General features: G+C 41.2%; 1 protein-coding gene across 3 annotated transcripts in view; it reads right to left on the reverse strand.

Annotated features, from left to right (window-relative positions):
- WDPCP (WD repeat containing planar cell polarity effector) overlaps positions 1 to 22,028 on the reverse strand; it is a 483,012-nt gene that overhangs the window by 207,229 nt on the left and 253,755 nt on the right. For all 3 annotated transcript variants that reach the window (XM_033938784.1, XM_033938782.1, XM_033938783.1), the window contains one exon: positions 18,934 to 19,543. In XM_033938784.1, coding sequence (XP_033794675.1) covers positions 18,934 to 19,543 — 610 coding nt within the window. The remainder of the gene's footprint in view (positions 1 to 18,933; positions 19,544 to 22,028) is intronic.

Here is a 22,028-nt window from a genome sequence, read left to right on the forward strand (position 1 = left end):
TTTTGCACCTAGAACTGTCAAGAAGATCCTATGCAAAAAAGCTGACCAGATCAGATCTAGTGACCAACTTGAGTCTGACCTCCCTTGTCCATGTTATAAAAGCAGTGGTGATCTGGAGCAGGCAGAATCACAGGAAAGCTGTGTTGAGTAGAAGAACCACAAGGGACAGCTAAAAAAAAACAAACCAACACTGGTTCCACAGGCAGCCAGTGTAGTTTTTTGTAATATGGGCTTACATGGTCTGATTTCTTGAGGCCATAAATGAGACACACTGCAGCATTTTGGACGATTCTCAGTCGTTTGATGGTTTTCTTGAGAGATCCAAAGTATATAATATTGCAGTAGTCTAAGGTACTTAGATCAGGGATTAAACCAGCAGTCAAAAGGAAAAAAAATCGAAGTAATGTTTAATGGTACGAAGTTTCCATAGAGTGAGAAAGCTTTTTTTGACTTGAGCGTTAGTGTGATCTTCAAATGTCAGGGTGACGCCAAGGATTTTGGTTGTAGGATTAATTGGGTAGTCTAATCCATTTAGTCTCAAGGAGGTGTTCATGATCTTATTATTGGGACTTGCCAAGAAAATCTTTGTTTTTTCGGGATTCAGTTTTAGTTTGGAGTACATAGTCCAATGTTCTACCTTGGTAAGGACAGATGAGATGAATTGTTCTGTCTCTTGGGTCAATGAGGGAGCTTTCTGTTCATGGGAGAAGCAAACAGGGCTATTTCCAGTGTTCTCTATCGAGAGAAGATTAAATGTAAGACAGACATACTGAGGGACCATTCATAAGGTTGAAGAAGTCTGCTGAGTTTGTCTGCCAGAACATTCTGCTTGCCTGCTAGATAAACTAAGAGATATTCCTCAAGCTGTTGCATAAGACAAATCTAAATGGTTTATTTGCAATGGGAGTAAGCTCCTGCTCCTCCCTGCTTGTTCAGATAGTACATGGCAATTTGATTGTCCATAAAGATGAGTACTACCTGTTGAAGTAGACTGTCTTGGAATGTCTTGAGAGCATTACCTATCACACGCATATCAAGATTGATTGATATAGAGACTCCTCACCTGTGAAGTTCACTTATCTTAGATGTGGAGACCATTGAGGTAAGCATAGAAGCATCTGTGGTCAGCAGTTTCAGCTGCTAAAGGGTCTGATATGGAAGACCTCAGGTGAGATTGGAAGGAGCTATCCAACATTGTAGAGAGTGACGAAGATCTGGGGGGGGTCACAGAATATAATCAGATAGGGGCCCTGTGGCTTGAGACCACTGTGAGGAGAGTCCACTGAGGTATTTAGAAGTGGAGACATGCAAACGAGATCACATGTACTGTGGATGTCATGTGACCTAGAATACAATCCAGTCTTCTCAGTAGCGTTGCAGAGTCGTTAAAAATTCCTTATATTAGTGCCTATGGGATGTCAGATTAACTCCTCGAGCATAGCAGCTCAGTGGGGGGTTTTAGTTCCTTATTCTTCCCAATTTGGCAAACGTGTTTTCAATATTTATCTACACTCATTTAATTTCATCAAATAAATACTTTTAAATAGTTCATAAATAGCTGTATGAAACATACCGTCAATTGGAGAACACTCAATTTTATTTAAAATTGAGTGAGGACCCTGTTGTTCATTTAAAATCGACATTATCTACGCTAATATCTAAGGCTTACAAAGCCAAAATGATCACTACTCGAGAAGCAAGCTTTTTTGAATCCTAAATTTTGTTACTCCAAAAATTTACTTTCTTCCGAAAACACACAAAGACATTATGAATCCACCTGGTCGTCCAATAGTGTCGATGAGGAACTCACCACTGGAACCATTGTCCAAATTTTTGGATATTTTCTCACAACAAGAAGTCCAGAATGTGAAATCGTATATTAAGGATACTACTCACATTTTAAAATTGATCTCTGAAATTCAGACGGTGGAGAATCATTGGATGCTGGTTACTTTTGATGTCACCGCATTGTATACTATGATTCCAGTGGACCAAGCTTTAAATCTTCTCCAGAAAATATTCAACTGTGCGACCTCAAATTTCAACAGCCTTGTTGATGGAAATGGCTACGTTGGTACTTACTCAAAGTTATTTTTTTGTTCCATGGCAATTTTTATTTACAATGTCATGGGATCGCTATGGGAGCCTCTTTGGCTCCATCTTTAGCCACTTTATTCATGACAGCTATGGAGGAGGAGCACATATACTTGATGCCATTGTTTCAACATATTGTCATCTGGAAGAGATTTCTGGATGACATTTTTTGTATTTGGTCTTCTACTGAAGCTGACCTACTTATGTTTGTGGAGAATTTAAATCAGATTGACATCAATATCCAATTTACGGCTACTATTCGTCATCAAGATATTGCCTTCTTGGATATTAAAATAATGAAGGAGCATGGGAAATTGTTGACAACTATACACTGGAAAATGATGGATAGAAACATCCTTCTTCGGTTCCATAGCTTTCACCCTATTGGACTTAAAAGAAGTCTCCCCATTAGTCAATTCCTGCAATTTTGGAGGATCTGCCACTCCTTAGAAGAGTTTCATATTCAAGCTAAAACAATGAAAGTACGTTTTTACCAACGGGGCTATCCCTGGGATGTAGTGAAAAAAGCTTACACCCGGACAAAATATGCCCATCGGGAATGGTTATTACAGGAGAGGCAACGGGACAACAGTTCCAATGAGGGGGTGGCATTCATCCAACAATACTCCACCCATGCCCATGGTTTCACTCAAATAATTGCAAAGCATTGGCACATTGCCAAGTTAGCTAATCCAATGCTGGAAGACCATCCCATTTTTTCCTATAAATGAAAGAAAAATATAGAATATATAAATCACAACATTTTAAGGAATGTTTTACCAAAGGTTACATGTTGCCATTTACCATGTGGACAGTGCCAATAGTGCCCTTTCACCATGTCTGGTGAAATGTGGATTCACCTGAGTACAGGAGATAAGTACTGTTCCAGGTTTTGGACTAATTGCAATTCTGATCATGTAATATATTTTATTCAATGCCCGTGTCCAAAACTGTATGTGGGGTGTGCTATGCGTTCCATTAAAACGAGATTGACTGAACACAAGTATCGGGTATATACTCAAAACGAATCCTTTCCGTTAGTCTGTCAATGGAAACTATGTGGTCATAAATTACAGGACCTCAAATGGAGGGTGTTAGATGTTGTTTCTGTATACTAGAAATTCTATTTTTTTTTTTCTGTAGTCGCACCCTCGCTCTGGAATTCAATGCCACTTTATCTCCGCTACGAAAATTCCCTAAATAAATTTAAAACAAATCTTAAAACATTTCTTTTTAAAGATGCCTATCAATAAGTGGAAGAAAAAAAAGTTTTTAAGAAGCGCCATCCCTGTTTTCCTCTCATTATTCCCTATCCCTCTATCCTTCCTTTTTATTTTTATTTACACATTGTAATTAAAACTTCCCTACCCCCTAGTACCCTTCGTTTCTAATAAGTCTTAATTTGTCATAGTTTTAGTTTTACCCTCCTCTTATTTTATTTCAACTATACTACAAACTATTTCAACAAATACTACAAAAAATACAGCCATGCATCCTGTGACCTCAACAACTGTCCACCATATCTCCTAAAAACATCCAGCACAAAATTCCGCGCTCTTCTTCTAAACTGGATACAAATCTCGCTAATAAACGGCCACTACCCTACCAACCTCAGCAAAATCATCATCACCCTGATCCTCAAAGACCCCAAAGGACCAATAGACCAAACAGCCAACTACAGACCCATTGCCTGTATTCCACTCTACGTCAAAATAATAGAAGGACTAGTTGCCAAATTCCTCTCCAATTACCTAGAAAACCATAACATACTCCATCCCACACAAATCTGACTTCAGAAACAACTTCAGCACGGAAACACTACTAGGATCTCTCTTGGACACAGCCAGACAACATCTCAGCACAAGAAAAAAAATGATGCTCATATAACTAGACCTTACCGCTGCATTCGACTTGGTGGACCATAACATTCTACTACAAATCCTGGATACAATAGGTATCACAGATAAAGTATACACATGGTTTGAAGGATTCCTTAAATCAAGAACCTATAGAATAAAATCAGACAAACAAAAATCTGAACCTTGGTCAAACCCCTGCGGAGTTCCCCAAGGATCCCCTCTATCCCCGACTCTCTTCAATCTCTATACAGCTTCCCTCAGCTCTCACCTGGACAAACAAGGCATAACCTCCTACAGCTATGCCGATGACATTATCATTCTCATACCCTTCGATCAACCTGAACTCTCCATGACGAACACAATATACCAAACACTAAAATCAATAGCAACCTGGATGAAAAATCACAAACTGAAATTGAACTCAGATAAAACGAAATTCATCCTCCTAGAAAATAACAAAATACCAACCATAACCAACATTGAAATCAACGCAATCAACTACCCCATACAAACCACCCTAAAACCGCTAGGAATAACTATCAACAGATGCTGCACCATGCAACTGCAAATCAATAAAACAATACAAAAGTCATTCTTAGTCATGAGAAACTTAAGACAAGTTCGGAAATTCTTCGAGAAAACTCAATTCCAGCTCATAGTTCAGTCCTTAATACTAGGCCTATTTGACTACTGTAATATCCTCTACCTCCCATGCCCTACAACCATAACAAAAGAACTACAAACTATCCAAAATACAGCACTAAGACTCATCTACTCAATAAAGAAACATAATCACATTACAGAAGCATATCTCCAATCGCACTGGCTTCCGATCCCAGCAAGAATACAATTTAAATTCTACTGCCTACTATTTAAGACTTTATACGGAGACAGTTCAAACTACCTGAATAACCGCCTCATCCACAACACCGCAACCAGACATAGGAAAACTCACACCCCATTCTCATACCCCCCAATTAAGGAGGTCAAATGGAAAAAACTATATGATGGCCTCCTGGCCACTCAAGCAGCCAAACTAGACAACCAAATCGCCAAGCTACTGACGGCATCCCTCGACTACAAGACTTTTAGAAAAGAAATAAAGACCATACTCTTCAAGAAAACTCTGAAAAAAGAAATAATACTGCAAATCTCAAACTCCACCTCTCACTAAAGCCAACTACCCCAAACAAATAACTTTACCCATTTCTTACTCCTTTTGAAAATGACCAATTTTTTTTTTTTTTGTAAGTTCTTGTTGTAATACATCTTGGATAATTCTTTTGTAATCCGCCTTGAACTGCAAGATAATGGCGGAATAGAAATCCCTAATGTAATGTAATGTAAATCTTAAATTTTATTAGATTTTTCTAATTTTTAATATTGTAAACCGTCCAGATACATGTGATGGTCGGTATATCAAGCCATAAATAAACTTGAAACTTGAAACTAAACTTGAAACTAGGGTGGAAGGGAGGTAATACTGAGCGCAACTTAAATTTAAAAGAACTGAAATGGATGTTTACTTTAAACTCTACAGCGCGAGAGGGGTTAAATGAAGCTTCAGATTGGATGGCTCAAGTAGATCTATAAGTAATTGGCCCCGTCTATCCTTAATTAGGACATCTTTTGTGCCTATTTAGATGAATTTCTACCCTATAAATAAAATTCAATTTATGCTTTAAAATAAAATATGTAGCATATGATTAGGTTCATCGCATCAGCTGTTTTGGGGTAATCCCGGATGTGACGTCAGGTGTGATTCTGTATTTCAGTGGGTTGCAGGGACGCCGTGGCCATCTTATGGATGCCGGCGGCATAAGTTACATGATGTAGTTAGATTAAGGTAAGATTATATTTGGTATTTTAAAATGTATTGTAACATGGGTTGCTATACTAATTCTAAACTAATCCTGGCCTTCTTTCTGTTTTTAGTATCCCCAACCTTGATAAAGATGTACAAAACGCGTTGGTAAAGGGGAGAACTGTTGAAGCGCTGGAAAAGTAAAATAAAACAGGTAAAGCAGCACAATGCTAAAAGCTAAGTTATTTAAACTATTTATGAACTATTTAAAAGTATTTATTTGATGAAATAAAATGAGTGTAGATAAATATTGAAAACATGTTTGCCAAATTGGGACAAATGAAGAACTAAAACCCCCCACTGAGCTACTATGCTCGAGGGGTTAATCTGACATCCCATAGGCACTAATATAAGGAATTTGTAATGACTCTGCAACGCTACTGAGAAGATTGTATTGTATTGTACTGGTCTAATATAATTATAAATGAATGAAGAAGGATGTGACCTAGAAAACATAGCATATGGCACGTGAAGTGTACCTCGGTTTGGATATGATTTGACAAAGGTGAATGAGATTGTCTATTCTTTGCTGAAGTAGATAAGCTTGACCGTGGATATTGTTCAACTGTACTCTGATTAACTCCAAGGTCTGAGACAGTTATACATGAGACTTTGAATAATTGTTGGGAAACCCAAGAAGCTCCAGGAAACCAATAGTTGACTTGATTGCAATCTGAGTTGCTTGTGATGATAATGCTTTGATCAGCCAGTAATCTAGGTAGAGGAAAACATGAAATCCCTTTCTGTTGGGGGTTGCCACTACAACCACTAAGCACTTTGTGAAAACATGAGAAGCAGAGGCCTTACTGAATGTTAAGACCTTGTATTGGAAGTGCCGAGATCCTATGTGAATGTGGAGATACTTTCTGTGAGCAGGTATGATGGAGATGCGAGTACAGGATATGTCTTTTTGAGATCTAGAGATTAAAGCCAATCTCCCTTATCTTGCAGGAATAGAAGGGTTCTCAGAGAAACCATATGAAACTTCTCCTTCATCAGACAGTTGTAGAACTCTCAACCTCTCTCTTGAAGTGGAACAGGTTCTGTTGCATTTTGCTGGAGAAGGGTCAAGAGTTCCTGATGAAGGAGGGTCTTCTGGAGGGAGCTGAAAAGAGACTTTTGGTGGGTGGTTGGGAGGTATCGTGAGCCAAAGTAGGGCATACCCCTGAGAAATGAGTTGAAGTACCCACTTGTCACTGGTGTTAAGAGACCAACATTGATGGAAAAGGAATAACCTGCCCCCAAAGGGAAGGTTGGGTGGTAGAGGAAAGGTGACGTTGGCTATACTTTCCAGGAAAGAGTCAAAAGGACTGCTGCTGTTTTGACTGGGGCTGAGCCTGAAATTTTTGAGGCTTTTACTGCTTTGAACGAGGACACTGTTTAGTAGACCTAGAAGTTGATGCAGTGGACTGGTTGAATCAGTGCTTAGTATTATAGTAATACGAGTATCTTGGTGGAGCAGGATATCTTCTATAAGAAGATGCAGATATCTGAGGCTTAGATGAAGTTGTAAGGGTGTATGTATGCTTTTAATTACGTCAGCCACCTATTCAACCTTGTCTCTGAATAAATTATCACCTTTTACGAGGAACATCAGAAAGGTGTTCCTAAACTGAATTCTCAAGATTAGACACACTGAGCCAAGACAAGCAATGTATTGCCACTACTACTGCAGATGTTGTTTAAAGGCGGGATATAAATAATAAACTACCAATATAAACTATCTAAAGCATCAAAGGTGCCTCTGGCAGCAGTGGCGTACCTAGGGTATGTGGTACCCGGGGCCCATCATTGACACCCCCCCTCCCATGTAAAAAAATATTTTTTGTAATGACCATGAAACGGAATAAATGGTCAGAATAGAAACAGGCAGTGAAAATTTTCTTATATTCCAAACATAACATAACATAAATTATGTCTGAATTGTCATGACATCAGAAGTACATATGGAGTAGTTGCAGGTGATGCTTGGGACAGTTCTGATTGTGTTAGTTCGGTTTTATGTGTTTTTTGAATAGAAGGGTTTTTATTTCTTTTTGAAGGTTTTGCAGTATGTGGTTGATGTCAATTGGTTGTAGGGTTGGGGGTCGAGTGTTGCAGCTCGAATGGCTAGGAGGTTGTCGAACAGTTTTTTTCTTTTGACGTTTTTGGTTTGGAGGGTGTGTGAATGGTGCATGAGTTCTCCTATGTCTGTTTGAAGTGGATTGAATTATTTAGCTGAAGAAATTAGTTACCCCCTCATCCCACACACATTAATTCTCTTCCATTTTTGTTCCCATTATAAAAAACACTGATAAGTTCCCAGAAAAAAAATACATTAAAATAAGGAGTGAAAACAAAGGCCCCTACAGATGAGAACATAACATAAGAATAGCCTAACTGGGTCAGACCAATGGTCCATCATGCCCAGTAGCCCATTCTCATGGTAGCCAATCCAGGATACTAATACCTGGTCAAAACCCAAAGAGTAGCAACATTCCATGCTACCGATCCAGGGCAAGCAGACACTTCCCCCATGTCTTAATAACAGATTATGGACTTTTCCTCCAGGAATTTGTCCAAATCTTTCTTAAAACCAGCTACACTATCTGCTTTTACCATAACTTCTGGCCACTTCATTTTTAAGTTTAGATCTTTCCTTTCAAACAGAGACCTTGCTAGATGTCAAATACAGCACAAGGTAACTTCACATGGACTTAGCTGTGCAGGAAATGTGAATCTCCTCATACACCCACCATATAGTGCAAAAATGTGCAAAGGTCTGTTTTTTTCTTTCGATCACTACATAGCCTAATGCCACACAAGCAGCGCTTTTACAAACATATTCTGTAGGTCAATGCTAAGGATAACAAAGTTTCCTTCCTTGGACCAGAAGGAGATACTGATAAACCACTGGAAGAGATCCCAACACAACACCCAAAGACCCACTCAGTGTGTGAACCAATTGAGTGGAGTGGACTAACTGGGGGGTGGAAATGGGCCCGGAGTTTGCTCAGCAGAATTTCCCAGACCACCTCTTCCTCTCAACACATTGACACGCTGCCACCACCACCACTAGAAACACCTCACTGGGTAGGCCAGCTATGCTATAAACTTTATAAAACACATTATTATATTTTCTTATAAAGCACATATTTTAACTGAACTCTCTGACATCCTCAGCCTTTCCATTCACAAAAATAGAAGGAAGAAAAGTTCCCATTTCCTGCTGTTTCATGTCCCTGGCCTATACAATATTTTTTTTCTGCAGACCCTTCAAAAGTCTGACCAAATCCTCGTTTCACTTGCATTATAAAGTACTGAGGATGCCATCTCTCCCCAATCCCAGGTCCTAAAGTCTAAGACAGTAGCGCAAACTAATGCTGCCAGATTCAGGAAAAAAAATTTCGATTCGATTCAGCCTATTGAATTGGTTTTTCAATTCGATTTTCCTGCCCAGTTGGGTGATTTTTTTCAAAACTCCTGGTGGGTTTTATAGCTTTTTCACCCCCTTTGGCTTCTCCTAACCACACTGGCGCTGAGGTGTAAATAAAATAAAGAAACAAAAAGGACTTTTCCTCTCTCTGTTAAATCCTAGCTCACGTTTGCAGTCCAACACCAGCTCTGGCAGGATACACATTTCAAATCTGACATATTATAATCACAAAACAGAAAATAAAATTAATTTTTCTACCTTTTGTTGTCTGGTTATATTTCAAATCTTGTTGGTCCAAGGCTCTGGTTTTCTTCTGATAACTTGCTTGCCAGGGTCTCCTTCTTTCTTCTTTCTGCGTGCTAACCATCCATCTGCCAACTCTGTCCTCCCTTTCCATTTCCCTTCCCTCCCCAGGAAGTCTGGTATCTTTCCCTTTTTTCATCTCCCTCCACAGATCCACCTTTTCTTAACTACCCTTTCATCCGGCATCTCTCCCTCCTTCCCCACCACCCCAGAGTCCACCATCTCTCCCTTTCTTTTCCCAATTACCCTCCTATCCAGTATCTCTATCCCTTCTCCACACCATCCCTTGTGTCCAATTTCTCTCCCTTTCAGTTCCTTCCCTCCCTAAATCCCATGGTCCATCATTTCTCTCCCTCTCCTCTATTTTCAGACCCATTATTTCTTCATCCCCCCCCCCCAAAGTTTGGCATATGCACGTCTCTTTGAACACCCCCTTCCCTCCGTGTACTTCTAAACCAGGGTCCCCCCCAAAGGCCTGTCCCCCCTTAAAGGTCTGCCTGTCCCCCCTTAAAGGTCTGTCTGTCCCCCCTTGAAGGCCTGCACCCCCTTGTAGGCCTGTCCCCCCCTTGAAGGCCTGTCCCTCCCTTGAAGGTCTGCACCCCCCCGAAGGCCTGCACCCCTCTGAAGGCCTGTCCCCCCCTTGAAGGCCTGTCCCACCCCCTAGTAGGCCTGTCCCCCCTTGTAGGCCTGTCCCCCCCTTGAAGGCCTGCCTGCCTGTCCCCCCCTTGAAAGCCCGTCCCCCCCCTTGAAGGCCTGTCTCCCCCTTGAAGGCCTGCACCCCCCCCTGAAGGCCTGCACCCCCCCTGAAGGCCTGTCCCACCCCCTTGTAGGCCTGCCCACCCCCTTGTAGACCTGTCCCCCCTTGTAGACCTGTCCCCCCTTGAAGGCCTGCCTGCCCCCCCCTTGAAGGCCTGTCCTTCCCCCTTGAAGGTCTGCACCCCCCCCCCCCGAAGGCCTGTCCCCCCCTTGAAGGCCTGCCTGCCTGTCACCCCCCTCCCCCTTGAATGCCTGCCTGCCTGCCCACCCGCACCACCTATGAAGCAGCACTACCTATGCTCCCGGCCTTGCCGTTCAGTCCCCACCACCACCACCCCCCCCGAAGGATCGCTCGCCCCATTGACCTTCCTGCACCACCTATGAAGCAGCCGCAGCAGGATCGCGACGTCAGCTATCCCTGCGCTGCTTCCTGCGCCGCGTTCCCGCCCCTCCTCTGACGTCAGAGGAGGGGCGGGACCGCAGCGCAGGAAGCAGCGCCCAAGCAGCTTAGGGATAACTGATCTCGCGATCCTGCTGCTTGCTGCTTCACAGGTGGTGCAGGAAGGTCAGTGGGGCGAGCGGTCCTTCGGGGGTGTGGGGGGACTGAACGGCAAGGCCGGGAGCACCCCTTCAGGGCTGGCACCCGGGGTGTACCGCCCCTCCCGCCCCCCCCTTGGTACGCCACTGTCTGGCAGGAAACTTTCTAGTAGTAAACAAGTTTTGGCAAAATTGTTGGAAGTCTTTAAGTTTGTATTGAGGAAGAAATTCCTCAAAAGAAAGCAGCTGTTTAATTAAGGATTTTAAATGGTTTTGTAGAATTGTTAATCCATGATTCTGTTTATAAGCATGGATGCTTGAAAGGTGCACTTACCAAAGGAGTCCAAAGTTCTGGCCTCCCTTCCTGGAGGAGCAGAAGCATGAGACCTTGAACTGCGTGAGTGCTTTAGAGTTTATTTGACAACTAGGAAGTTGTGTTGTAGCTGTATTCTGTCAAAGCCTGGACACTTCTGTATTTTATAAATGGTATCAATTTTTATAGGAGATACCTGAACAGATAAGGGAGTCTCCCAATTCTTTATGAGAGCATCTTTCATGACTCAATATAAAGGTGCTGTTATGTTCCTTTGGAGGAGAGTCAAAGTCAAGGAACTCAAAAAGTTCAGAACGGGGTTCCTCTTCTGTTTGTATTTTTTAAATTTATTTATCAGAATTTTCAAATTATGTCACTTCAGAAATAGCCTCTTTTGGTGAATCTGGAAAAGAGCACTGAGAGGAGTACTGACTCTCCTTGGAAGAGTATCAAGACAGGGGTTGATCCTCTGATCCAGGGGATAACTCTGATAATGACGCCTTCGTCAGAATGCTATGATGTATCCTCAGGCTGGGCTGAGGTAGGCATAGTAGCCTTTAAAACCTGTGATTGTGATTGCAGTAGCCCTGAAAGCTCTTGTCTGAACATAGCCCGTATCTCCTTCTGAAGAGTCAGTGCCGGTATATGAAGAGACATTGGCATGGAAGCAGTCTGTGGTACTGGCTGTCCTGGCGATGTCGAGGCATGCTTGAGAGGAGACATTATTTACAGAAAAGGAGAAAGCTCCTTGGTGTGTCGATGCTTACTATGCATCCAGGGCACCGACACTGTGCCATGCCATGTCTAGAAGAGGAATAATGTTTGTGCTTCTTACATGAAGTTTCCCTTGATGTATGAGGCATGGATGAAGAGGACATTAGAGTCCTGTTGTTGAAGTGAGCCTGATGCCTGGCATTGCCGACGCAACATCGGTGCACTCGATGTCAATGCTGATGCCAGTACCAATGTAGGCTGTGCTTCGGGTTCCAAATCTCCTGCCATGTTCAATGCCGATGCCCAAAATTTATCACACTGGATTCTGTGGGCTTTAAATGATCTCTTTTGCATATATGAGCAGAGGTCACAATGGATGTCCTGATGCTCAGACATTGAACACACAAATTATGGGGGTCAGAGCCTGAAATGGTCCTATTGCATCAAGAACATTTTTTAAAGCCACTTGGCACTCTCGGTGACATGGAGGAAAAATTGGCTGATGCATATCAAAGGGCTCGATGGCCTAGGAAGCTTGAATATAAGATATATCGAAAATTGTCGATGCTCCTTAGGCATGAAAAAAGCTCAAAGTAGCTCAATGTCCAAAAAAGTCAACATAGTTAAAAATTGGTCATGGAATGAATTAGGCGCTGGTAGGTGCCTACCTTAGGCATTGGTATTTTAGACCAAGAAAACCATGGCCTAATATATTGGCGCCTAACTCAAGTTAGGTGCTGCTAGATGTGATTCTATAAATGGTGCCTAACTTTGAATGACAGGTATATAGAATCAGGCTCTTTGGGCCAAATTCTATAAACGGCGTCCCGATTGTAGGCGCCCAACTGCTGCCTAACCAGCTAATCGGGACGCACGTTTAAAAAAAAAAAAACCTCCCGAGGCAGGCCGTCTACAATGTAGGTATCTCCGAAAGCCTAGGGAGGCACGCAGGCCTGCATAAGCTTACCTAAGGCTAGGCATGGGTGTGCCTTGGCCTGGATGTATCCTTAGGCGGGCCTAGGCAGCCTTACATGCCTCCCTAGGCCCACAGTACATGCCTGCAATGTAGGCCAGCAAAATGCTGGCCTACATTGTAAGTAGACGTGGCCTCTGAGCTTATCGTGGCAATGGGAGGGGCCTTATGCTCTGATTGGCCTGGGAGTGGCCTAAGGGATGTGGCCAATTGTAATCTTAGGCCACTCCCAGTGCATCCCAGAATGCACTGCAAATGGGACCTAAGATTCTGATTGGTCCAGGTGATTAATGGCTGACTGACAACTGTACTGAGCAGTGCCTACAATGTAGGACATTTATAGACTCAGACCCTAAGGCCTCCCATGCTAATCTGTGCTAATTGGTCAGCACATGCCAATGACCAAATGCTAATCAATTAGTGTAGAGCATGCCTACGCTCCACTCCCTGTGCTAAAGAATAAAATGTATTTTTTAATGTGTGGGTGATGCACACTGAGTCCGCAGTTATCACCATTTTTAGGCTTATCACTGTTTAGATTTTAAGTTTGCAACTGATTGCTTTTTAGGGACGAATCTGTTCTAATTCTTGATATTTTTAGGTCCTTATAAGAGAGACATGCTAAAAGGTACAGTATTGTTGCCTCAGGTGCAACTTTTGTTATGCTTTTTGGTCCAGATTCTATAAAATATACCTAAAGTTGGGTGCTTACATTGGCAGGCCTAGCTGATCTAGGTACCTAACTTAATTATTTAAAAAGCTTAATCGGCACAGATAACAAGCAATTAGCATTTCATAATTGGCTTAAATTTAAATTAATTGGATGGTAGGCGCATAACTCAATAGGAGCTTCCCACTATCAAGTAAGCACCTGGTCCAAGGTACCAAACAGAAAGTAGGCATGGCTAGGGGTGGATCATTGGTGTATTTGGTATATAGGCACCTCTTTTAAACTTAGGGCTCCTTTTACAAAGCTGTGCTAGGGCCTTAATGCGCGGAATAGCGCACGCTAAATTGCCGCACGCGCTAGCCGCTACCACCTCCTTTTGAGCAGGCAGTAGATTTCCAGCTAGCACGCTCTAATCCAGTGTGTGCGTTAAAACCGCTAGTGCGGCTTTGTAAAAGGAGCCCTTAGGCACCAATATTTAGGCTAAGAAAAACCTGGCATAAAAGGGTATGTCTAAGGTTAGAACACCTACTGGCACCTAAATCCATTTTATGCGCTGCTAGGTGTAATTCTACAAATGATGCCTAATTTAAGATTGACATGTGCTGTGTGCTGTGTTCCTCAGCGCCTATGTTTGAGGTGCCGTTTATAGAATCGGGGCCTTTGTGTCTATCTAAATTTCTGAATGTTAAATACTGGTATACTAGTATGTATTTTATGATCCCTAACAAATCCCCCTTTTACAAAACCGTAGCGCAGTTTTTAGCGCCAGCCGTGGTGGTAACAGTTCAGACACCAGACACTCATAGAAATTCTATAAATTGTACATAAATTGTATTGCACTTTTTGTTGGCATTAAAAACTAAATAAAGTTATAAAAAGGAATTCTATGAGCGTCGGAGCTGTTACTGCCATGCCCAGCGCTAAAAACCATGCTACGGTTTGGTAAAAGGGGGGAGAATTTCTTGGATCATAGAACACGGATTTATTAATTTTTTCCATATATTGCCAAGTAACATAAGGAAAGGGTAGAATATTCCAATTTATGGTAATAGAGCAAATCCTGCTCTTTTCTTTTTCAATTCTTCTTTTTCTGGTAGATTGTGCCATCTTGTGCCTTTTTAAAAAAAAAAAAAAAAAAATTTTTTTGGCTTTCCCTCCCACTTTGTGAATTTAATGTGCTCTTTTTTCTTGTTTTGATTTCTATTTTCTTTTCCAATCCCTAGACATGTTGTACTTATTTAAGCAAGTGTTGTACGTTGTAAATACTTGAACTAGTAATTTTATTTTAAATGTTTTTATTAAGGCAAGCTAAAATCAAACCAACCCAGTATATTACAGAAAGCATTTTACAATTGTACCATCCAGGGCTGTAGCAAGCTATAATTGCCCCCACTTCCCATGATATATCAGACTTTCAAGTTGTGAGTTTGCACTTTATTCTAATCTAATCTTTGATTTTATATACCGATTCATCCCTACAAGAGGGCTCGACTCGGTTAACAAAATATTAATGAAATATACAAGAGATTAGAGCAGAAATTGAAACTATTATGCCAAAAATTTTTTTATTTCTTTATGGTCGATTATTTGGGGAAGAAGAGTCATTAGTAAATTTCTAAAATAAGTATGTCTTCAATGCTTTACGAAAAATGATTAAATGAGAGAGTAACTATAGAAGGAAGGTCATTCCAAATGAAAATGATCAACAGAAACTGGCCGTAGTTTTTATTCTCTTAACAGTGGGAAAGCCAAGTTTAAACTTCCAACTTCACATAGGCCTATTAGCTAATATAACCATGCAAAACACTGGTAGGTAGCAGATAGCAAAGAGTGTTAGTTACATAAGTGTCATCTTAATACAAACATCTAGTCGCTGTTTAATTTTGTAAAATGTAACCTCTCAATCCATATAAGTAAAAGTAATGATAAGCTCACCAACCGAACTAATAAAGAAGGAACAGGAGCACAAACACAGCAATTTGATTATTTCAAACTTACTTTTCTTACTATTCATGCAGCAAAATCATCAATTAGGTGATACCCTTTTATTTGACTAATGTAATACATTTTTCAATTACAGTAGCTTTAAGGGGCTAAAATCTCCTTCCTCAGATCAGGAGATTATGTGGGCAGTAGGAGGTTTAGGCCTCTGAAAGCTAGTAAAAAAATATATTAAATTAATCCAATAAAATCGAATCACCTTATTTTCCATTTTATTGTTTTTATTAGAGTGAAATAACATGGCTACTACACAACTTTATTCAACATTAAAAATAATATTTTGTTTTCTACCTTTGTTGTGTAGCCATTTAATTTTTCTCATCATGTTGATCCCAGTCTCTGCTTTCTTTTATCTTCTCTTAAATCTCATGCCAGGATTTCATATCCATTTATCATTTTTTTTCTCTCCTCCTATCTTCTTCACCTCCTCCACTACATCCATCCCTAACATCTTTTCTCTCACACCTGACCTCTCAGTCCCCTTCCTTTTATTAACCAGCCTTTCACTAACTCAACCCTCTCCCCCTTTCATCCAGCATCTCTCTCTCTTCCCACTTCCATCTAGTGGGTCCTCCCTCTTTCTCTCTCCCCACTTCCATCCAGTGTGCTCCCTTTTTATTCCCCCACTTCCATCTAGTGTGTTGACCCTCTTTCTCTCCTTATCCTTCCATCCAGCATCTTCTCTCTGCCCCTTTTCTATCCAGTGTGTCTCCTTTTTCTCACCTTACCCTTCCATTCAGCATGTCCGCCTTCTCTCTTCCATCCTTCAATCCAGTGTCTCCACTCTCTCTCTCCATCTTTCCACCCAACATCTCCCCTCTCTCCCTACTCTTCCATCCAGGTGTTCCCCCTTCCCCTTCCAATCTGTTCCCTCCTGCTGCATCTTCCGACCTGAAGCAATAACAACAAAACAAGAAGAAACATGAGCGGGCTGCAGTGCTCAGGCGGATGCTGTTGGCTCTGCCAGTCCTCTGCCATGGAACAGGAACTGACATCAGAGGGGTGGCAGAGGACTGGCAGAGCCGACAATACTCGCCTGAGCACTGCAGCCCCACATGCGTATCTTCTTGTTTTGCCGTTACTGCTGCAGAGGAAGAAGCAGCATTAGCAGCGGTGGCAGAGGGACCAGAGGAAATGAATGCTCTGTTGTTCATCCCTTGGGATGGCCCTGGTACCATCATACAAACACTAGCACTTTGTTCTCTGGCTGCTCAAGGCATGCTCCAGTCACCTCTTCTTCTGCCCAGTGTTCTTAACAAGGGCTCCAAAAATAACAGAAAAACCAGTTGGGAGAGAGGATACTTTAGGGCCCTGTATCTTGCCTCTTTGAATTGGCAGAGTATCTGTTTTAACCCCAATGACCAAAATAGCAGCCTTTGTGGTAGTGTATAAAAAGTTTGAATTGCTTTGATAACCAGTTTTCATGTCTACCCGAGTCAAAAGCCTAAAGAATAAGGACCAGTCCACCCTATCAAATGCATTTTCCACATCAAATCTTATCAACAGGTCAAGTTGGCCCCTCCTACGACAATGTTCCATGGTGGCTAGAACGTTACACATAATTGATCTAAATTTATAACTATTAGGGTTGATATTCATAACGATTCAATGACTCCTGGCTGGTTAAATCGCTTGTTCGGGGCTAACTGGTCATTTTTGGTGGCAGTTAACCAGTTAGTTCAGCTGAAAATGACCAATTAACGCCTAAAGCAAAACTGGCTATTTTGGTTAATTCTAGGGGTGGAGTCATCACTTTGCCATTAAGTGCGGACATTCAGCATTTAACTGGCTAAGGTCACTGCATATATAGGACTGCATATAAGTCAGTCCTGTCTTAATATTGTACTTACAAACTCAAATCAAAAATGGACAAAGTCCTCCCAAATATAATCAACGAGCCAAAATAGGACTTTAATGAATGAAAATACTTGCAAATGAAATACACTCTAAAGCTCTCAGAGACCTGTGTTTATTCAGACACATAAGTGCTTGAAGGAAAACTTCTACAGGTATATAGGGTTTCTTTCATCGAGCAATAGTTAAGTGTATGCAATCGGTGCTACAAGTCTGTATAAAGTGCTATATGCAATAAATAATCAATAAATAAGTGTAAAAAGTCAAACACTTATCTTTTAGAGAAATGACTTGTGACCAAAGTGGCAGAACGCCCTACGGGACCCGTTTCACCACGGAGTGGGCTTCATCAGGGGTCAAGAATAAATTAGTGTGTAACTTAGCTTAGTTAATCACACGAAAAAATGGTTTTTTCGTGTGATTAACTAAGCTAGGTTACACACTAATTTATTCTTGACCCCTGATGAAGCCCACTCCGTGGTGAAACGGGTCCCGTAGGGCGTTCTGCCATTTTGGTCACAAGTCATTTCTCTAAAAGATAAGTGTTTGACTTTTTACACTTATTTATTGATTATTTATTGCATATAGCACTTTATACAGACTTGTAGCACCGATTGCATACACTTAACTATTGCTCGATGAAAGAAACCCTATATACCTGTAGAAGTTTTCCTTCAAACACTTATGTGTCTGAATAAACACAGGTCTCTGAGAGCTTTAGAGTGTATTTCATTTGCAAGTATTTTCATTCATTAAAGTCCTATTTTGGCTCGTTAATATTGTACTTAACCAGCTATAGTTTAGCCAGTTGCGGAGACCTGGAAATTCAGTATTGGAGCTTGGACTTCGCCTAGCACTAAATTTCTAGACATAATGTCAGCGGCAGGAAGCAAAACATTAAGTCGACTGAATATTGACTCCAATTTAAAAAAAAATATGAGCACAGAACATGTGTGTCTACTTTTACATGATTTACATGAAGGCATTCTAGTGGGTGTAGTTTAGGTAGAGATAAAGTGGAGTTATGATGTACACACTTTAAAAAAAAAAAAATTTATACTTAAACACACACACACACACACATAAGTACACAAATTCCAGGACAGGTGTAAACATGCAAGTCAGCATTTATGTGCTACCAGGGCTGGTTCAGAGTGCTTTTATTTTTGTTGTTAATACAGGAACATAAATGCCTTTGGTGCCTTCATAAATTAGGCACTGTTTTGGACTTCTCACATAGACAGCCTGTTAAAAAAATCAGACTTGTAATTTTCCATCAAAGCACTGATATTCAGCCATTAAACACATAAATCAAGCATCTAGATGACATGCACAGATAGCAAGTATAATTTGAAATGTCCAATTTAGACAGTTCAAGTTACCGGTATATGTGGATATTCAGTGTCACTGCCTAAATGGACCGTGTCATTGTATACACACATGATAAGAAAATATATTAAGTTAGATGTTTTTTAATTATACTTTGACGACATGGCTGAATATTGACCTCAATAGATTTCAACAACTTACTACTTCAAAATAAAAACTGTATTTTAAAATACTGTACCTGTTTAACTTACCAAATTTAAACAGAAGAACTCCTATAGGCCCTTTGTCAAACCTAAGAAACAGGAGGTTATAAATATCTGAACTGTCTGCATTTTGGGGAACTCCTTGTGGAACAGTCCATTGCATTTGGACCATACTGCTAGATACATCAAAATGTTTGCAGAACTGTAATGTTGACACTGGTGAACAATCTTCTGCCAAAAGCTGGACTTTAACTGGTGACAGTGCCATGTCAAAAATCTGCAGCTCACCTTGACTACTACCGACCAGAAATAAAGATCCACTAGGATGCCATTGTATTAATGTAGGCAATAGTTCTGCCTGGGCCAGCAATGTCATTTTATGGTGTCCTTCATAGAGAATGACTGAAGAATCCTCACAGCCCAGGACCAGCTTGTCTTCTTTACTGTTCCTGCAGCAGCTAATAATGTTTGACCTGAGTGGTATTCTGGTAACTGCCACACACTGAATCTTGCTCCGAGCACATTCATAGATACAGCTGTCAGCCATGGGCTCTTTGTCTGCACTGATGGACTGTTCTACTGTGTGAACCTGATAAGGCTGATTAATGCTAAAGCTAGCATCAAGTGGATCCCATTCTGTCCGGATATAACTCAAAACCTGAAAGAAAATCCAGAATATTCTCAGAAATTTTATGACTGAGAAGCTGATTGACTATACAGTACTTCCAACAGTTTTCAAAAACAAAACAATTAACATTTGTTTCTTTTTTATAATCCACTATGCAGTTTACTACACTCTATAAATATGCTTCCGAACATCAGATTAGAGAAGTTATGAAACTGCCATTTCAGAATAATATTAACATAGTGCAAATTTTACAGTGATCTTGGATTGCCAGTTTTCTTTTCATATTTAAGAGGAAAGATACAACCTGATAATTTTGCAAACACTAAAAGAAAATATCAGAAATCTATAGCCGACTTACTGCCTCTTTTACAAAGCCGCGTGGCAACAGCCCCGAAGCCCTTTAAATCTCTCTGGGCTTCGGGGCCATTAGTGCGGCTTTGTAAAAGAGGCCATTAATTTATGCTTTAGCAGTCTGCACAAAGGAAATTTTTGTTATCTTTTAAAAATATGACTATGTTCATTATTTTTTTTTTCTGTTTATTGACCAGAATGCACCTGCTGCTTAATTTTGGGCATCCAATTCTGATGGCTTTCTTGGGAATCATGAACCTCCTTTATTGCAGGGGGATCTGAAAGATAATGTCTGACCATACGGTCCACAGTTGTCTCTTGTGGGGGTTGCTGACGTTAGCCTACGCTGCTAATAGTTGGCTGAAGGAGAGTGAAAAGAAAGTAGATGACGTTGTTGGGATACAGCTGATACTGACAGGGCTGTAAGGGAAGCTTACTCTCTCTGTCTCCCTCATTGCCCCTTTTCCCCATTACTCTATGATCTGAGCTATAAAGGGCAAATTCTATAAGAAGCGCCCAAAAGTTAGGCGCCGCTATAGGCACTGTTCGGCGCGATTCAAGTATAATTGAGTGCTGTTTAATGAATCACGCTGAGCGGCACCTATTTTGGAGGCGCCCGATAAATAAGCCGGTTCTAGGCACAACTAAAAGTTAGGCGCCTACGTGAGCGCTTTTTTTTTTTTTTTTGTCAATCATCTTTATTAACAATTGCAAAGGAACATACAACAAGGCGCCTAACACGTAGCCACACCTGTGCCTAACGTGCATAGCGCCTAGCTTTTTGAAGGCCGCCTAAATTTTTAGAGGCGCCTTATTGCAGAATCGCTTTTTCTTGATAGGCGCCAAAGTTTCAATTATTGCTGATTAAAAAGCTTAATTGAGCTTGTTATTCAATTTAGATAGGCGCCTATCTAGTGGGGTGCTCCAAAATAGGTGCCTAACAGGCGCCGGTTACAGAATTTGGGTCTAAGTTTCAGCTTCCACAAAGAAATATTGCTCAACTGACGAGTGAACACCTATGGATCATACATGTGGGTTCTACATTACATCCAAGTTATGGACCAGTGCTGTACCTTGATCCATTTCTTGGAAGAAATTCAAGGGTTGATTGAGGACTAGTTTGATAGAAAGACATGCAAAGCAATGTTTTCTGTTACGGAAAGTAACAGCAATATGATCAAAGCTGTGAGTGACAAGGGAATCTGGTTCTTTGCTCACTTGCTGCACTTGGCAGTAAAGGATGCCCTTGGGTTTGAAGGAAAGGAGAGGACAGCAGGATCTTGTGTAAGCTGATAGGAATGTGCAAAAAAATAGCTGATCATTTTGACTAAAGTGTAAAAGGAAGGAAGTAACTAAGGGAAAAGCAGGCAAAGTTGGCTCCCTTGTGAATAAAATGCCTCTTGAGAGGGCAGTAGGACACCATTCCATTTCTTCCACTGCAGCCTGACTCTGTGTCTGGGGTAGGGTCTGTGTTGTAACTGGTGTCAATGGCTAGGGAACTCTGTTAAACTGATGATACTAGACCCTCCCCTTTTCTCCAGTTTCTGTCCTGCTGCTATGTCACTTCCTGCCTCTTCTGAAAGCAATAAAGTTTTTAAGTAGTGCTTCATATAAGCATTGGAAAAATGCTCAATTATATTTTCACAATGCAGTCATTCTACAAATGATGATCTTCCATAGGATGATTTTCCAAGGGTTGCTGAGCAGAGATGCTCTATCAAAGAAGGGAAGTGATCTCGGATTGGTGGCCTGAGCCTCAGGGCTCCTTTGAAGAATCTTATAATGTCTGAGTGAGCAGCCAGGGAGACTTGCTTCTCTTGGACTCTAAAGCAAATCATAGAAACATAGAAAGATGACGGCAGAAAAGGGCCATGGCCCATCAAGTCTGCCCACTCTATTAACCCACCCCAAACTACCCTCCAGGGGGTCACTCACAGGTGGCATCACCTCTACACTACCCTCGTAGAGATCCGATGTGGGCATCCCATTTTTTCTTAAAATCTTGTATGCTGCTGGCCACGATCACCTGCTCCGGGAGTTCGTTCCAATGGTCCACCACCCTTTCTGTGAAGAAGTACTTCCTGGTATCCCCATGAAATTTCCCGCCCTTGATCTTCAGCGGATGTCCTCTTGTGGTCGAGGGACCTTTGAGAAAGAAAATGTT

Source organism: Geotrypetes seraphini, chromosome 3 (assembly GCF_902459505.1).
Source record: "Geotrypetes seraphini chromosome 3, aGeoSer1.1, whole genome shotgun sequence".
Classification (NCBI taxonomy): domain Eukaryota; kingdom Metazoa; phylum Chordata; class Amphibia; order Gymnophiona; family Dermophiidae; genus Geotrypetes; species Geotrypetes seraphini.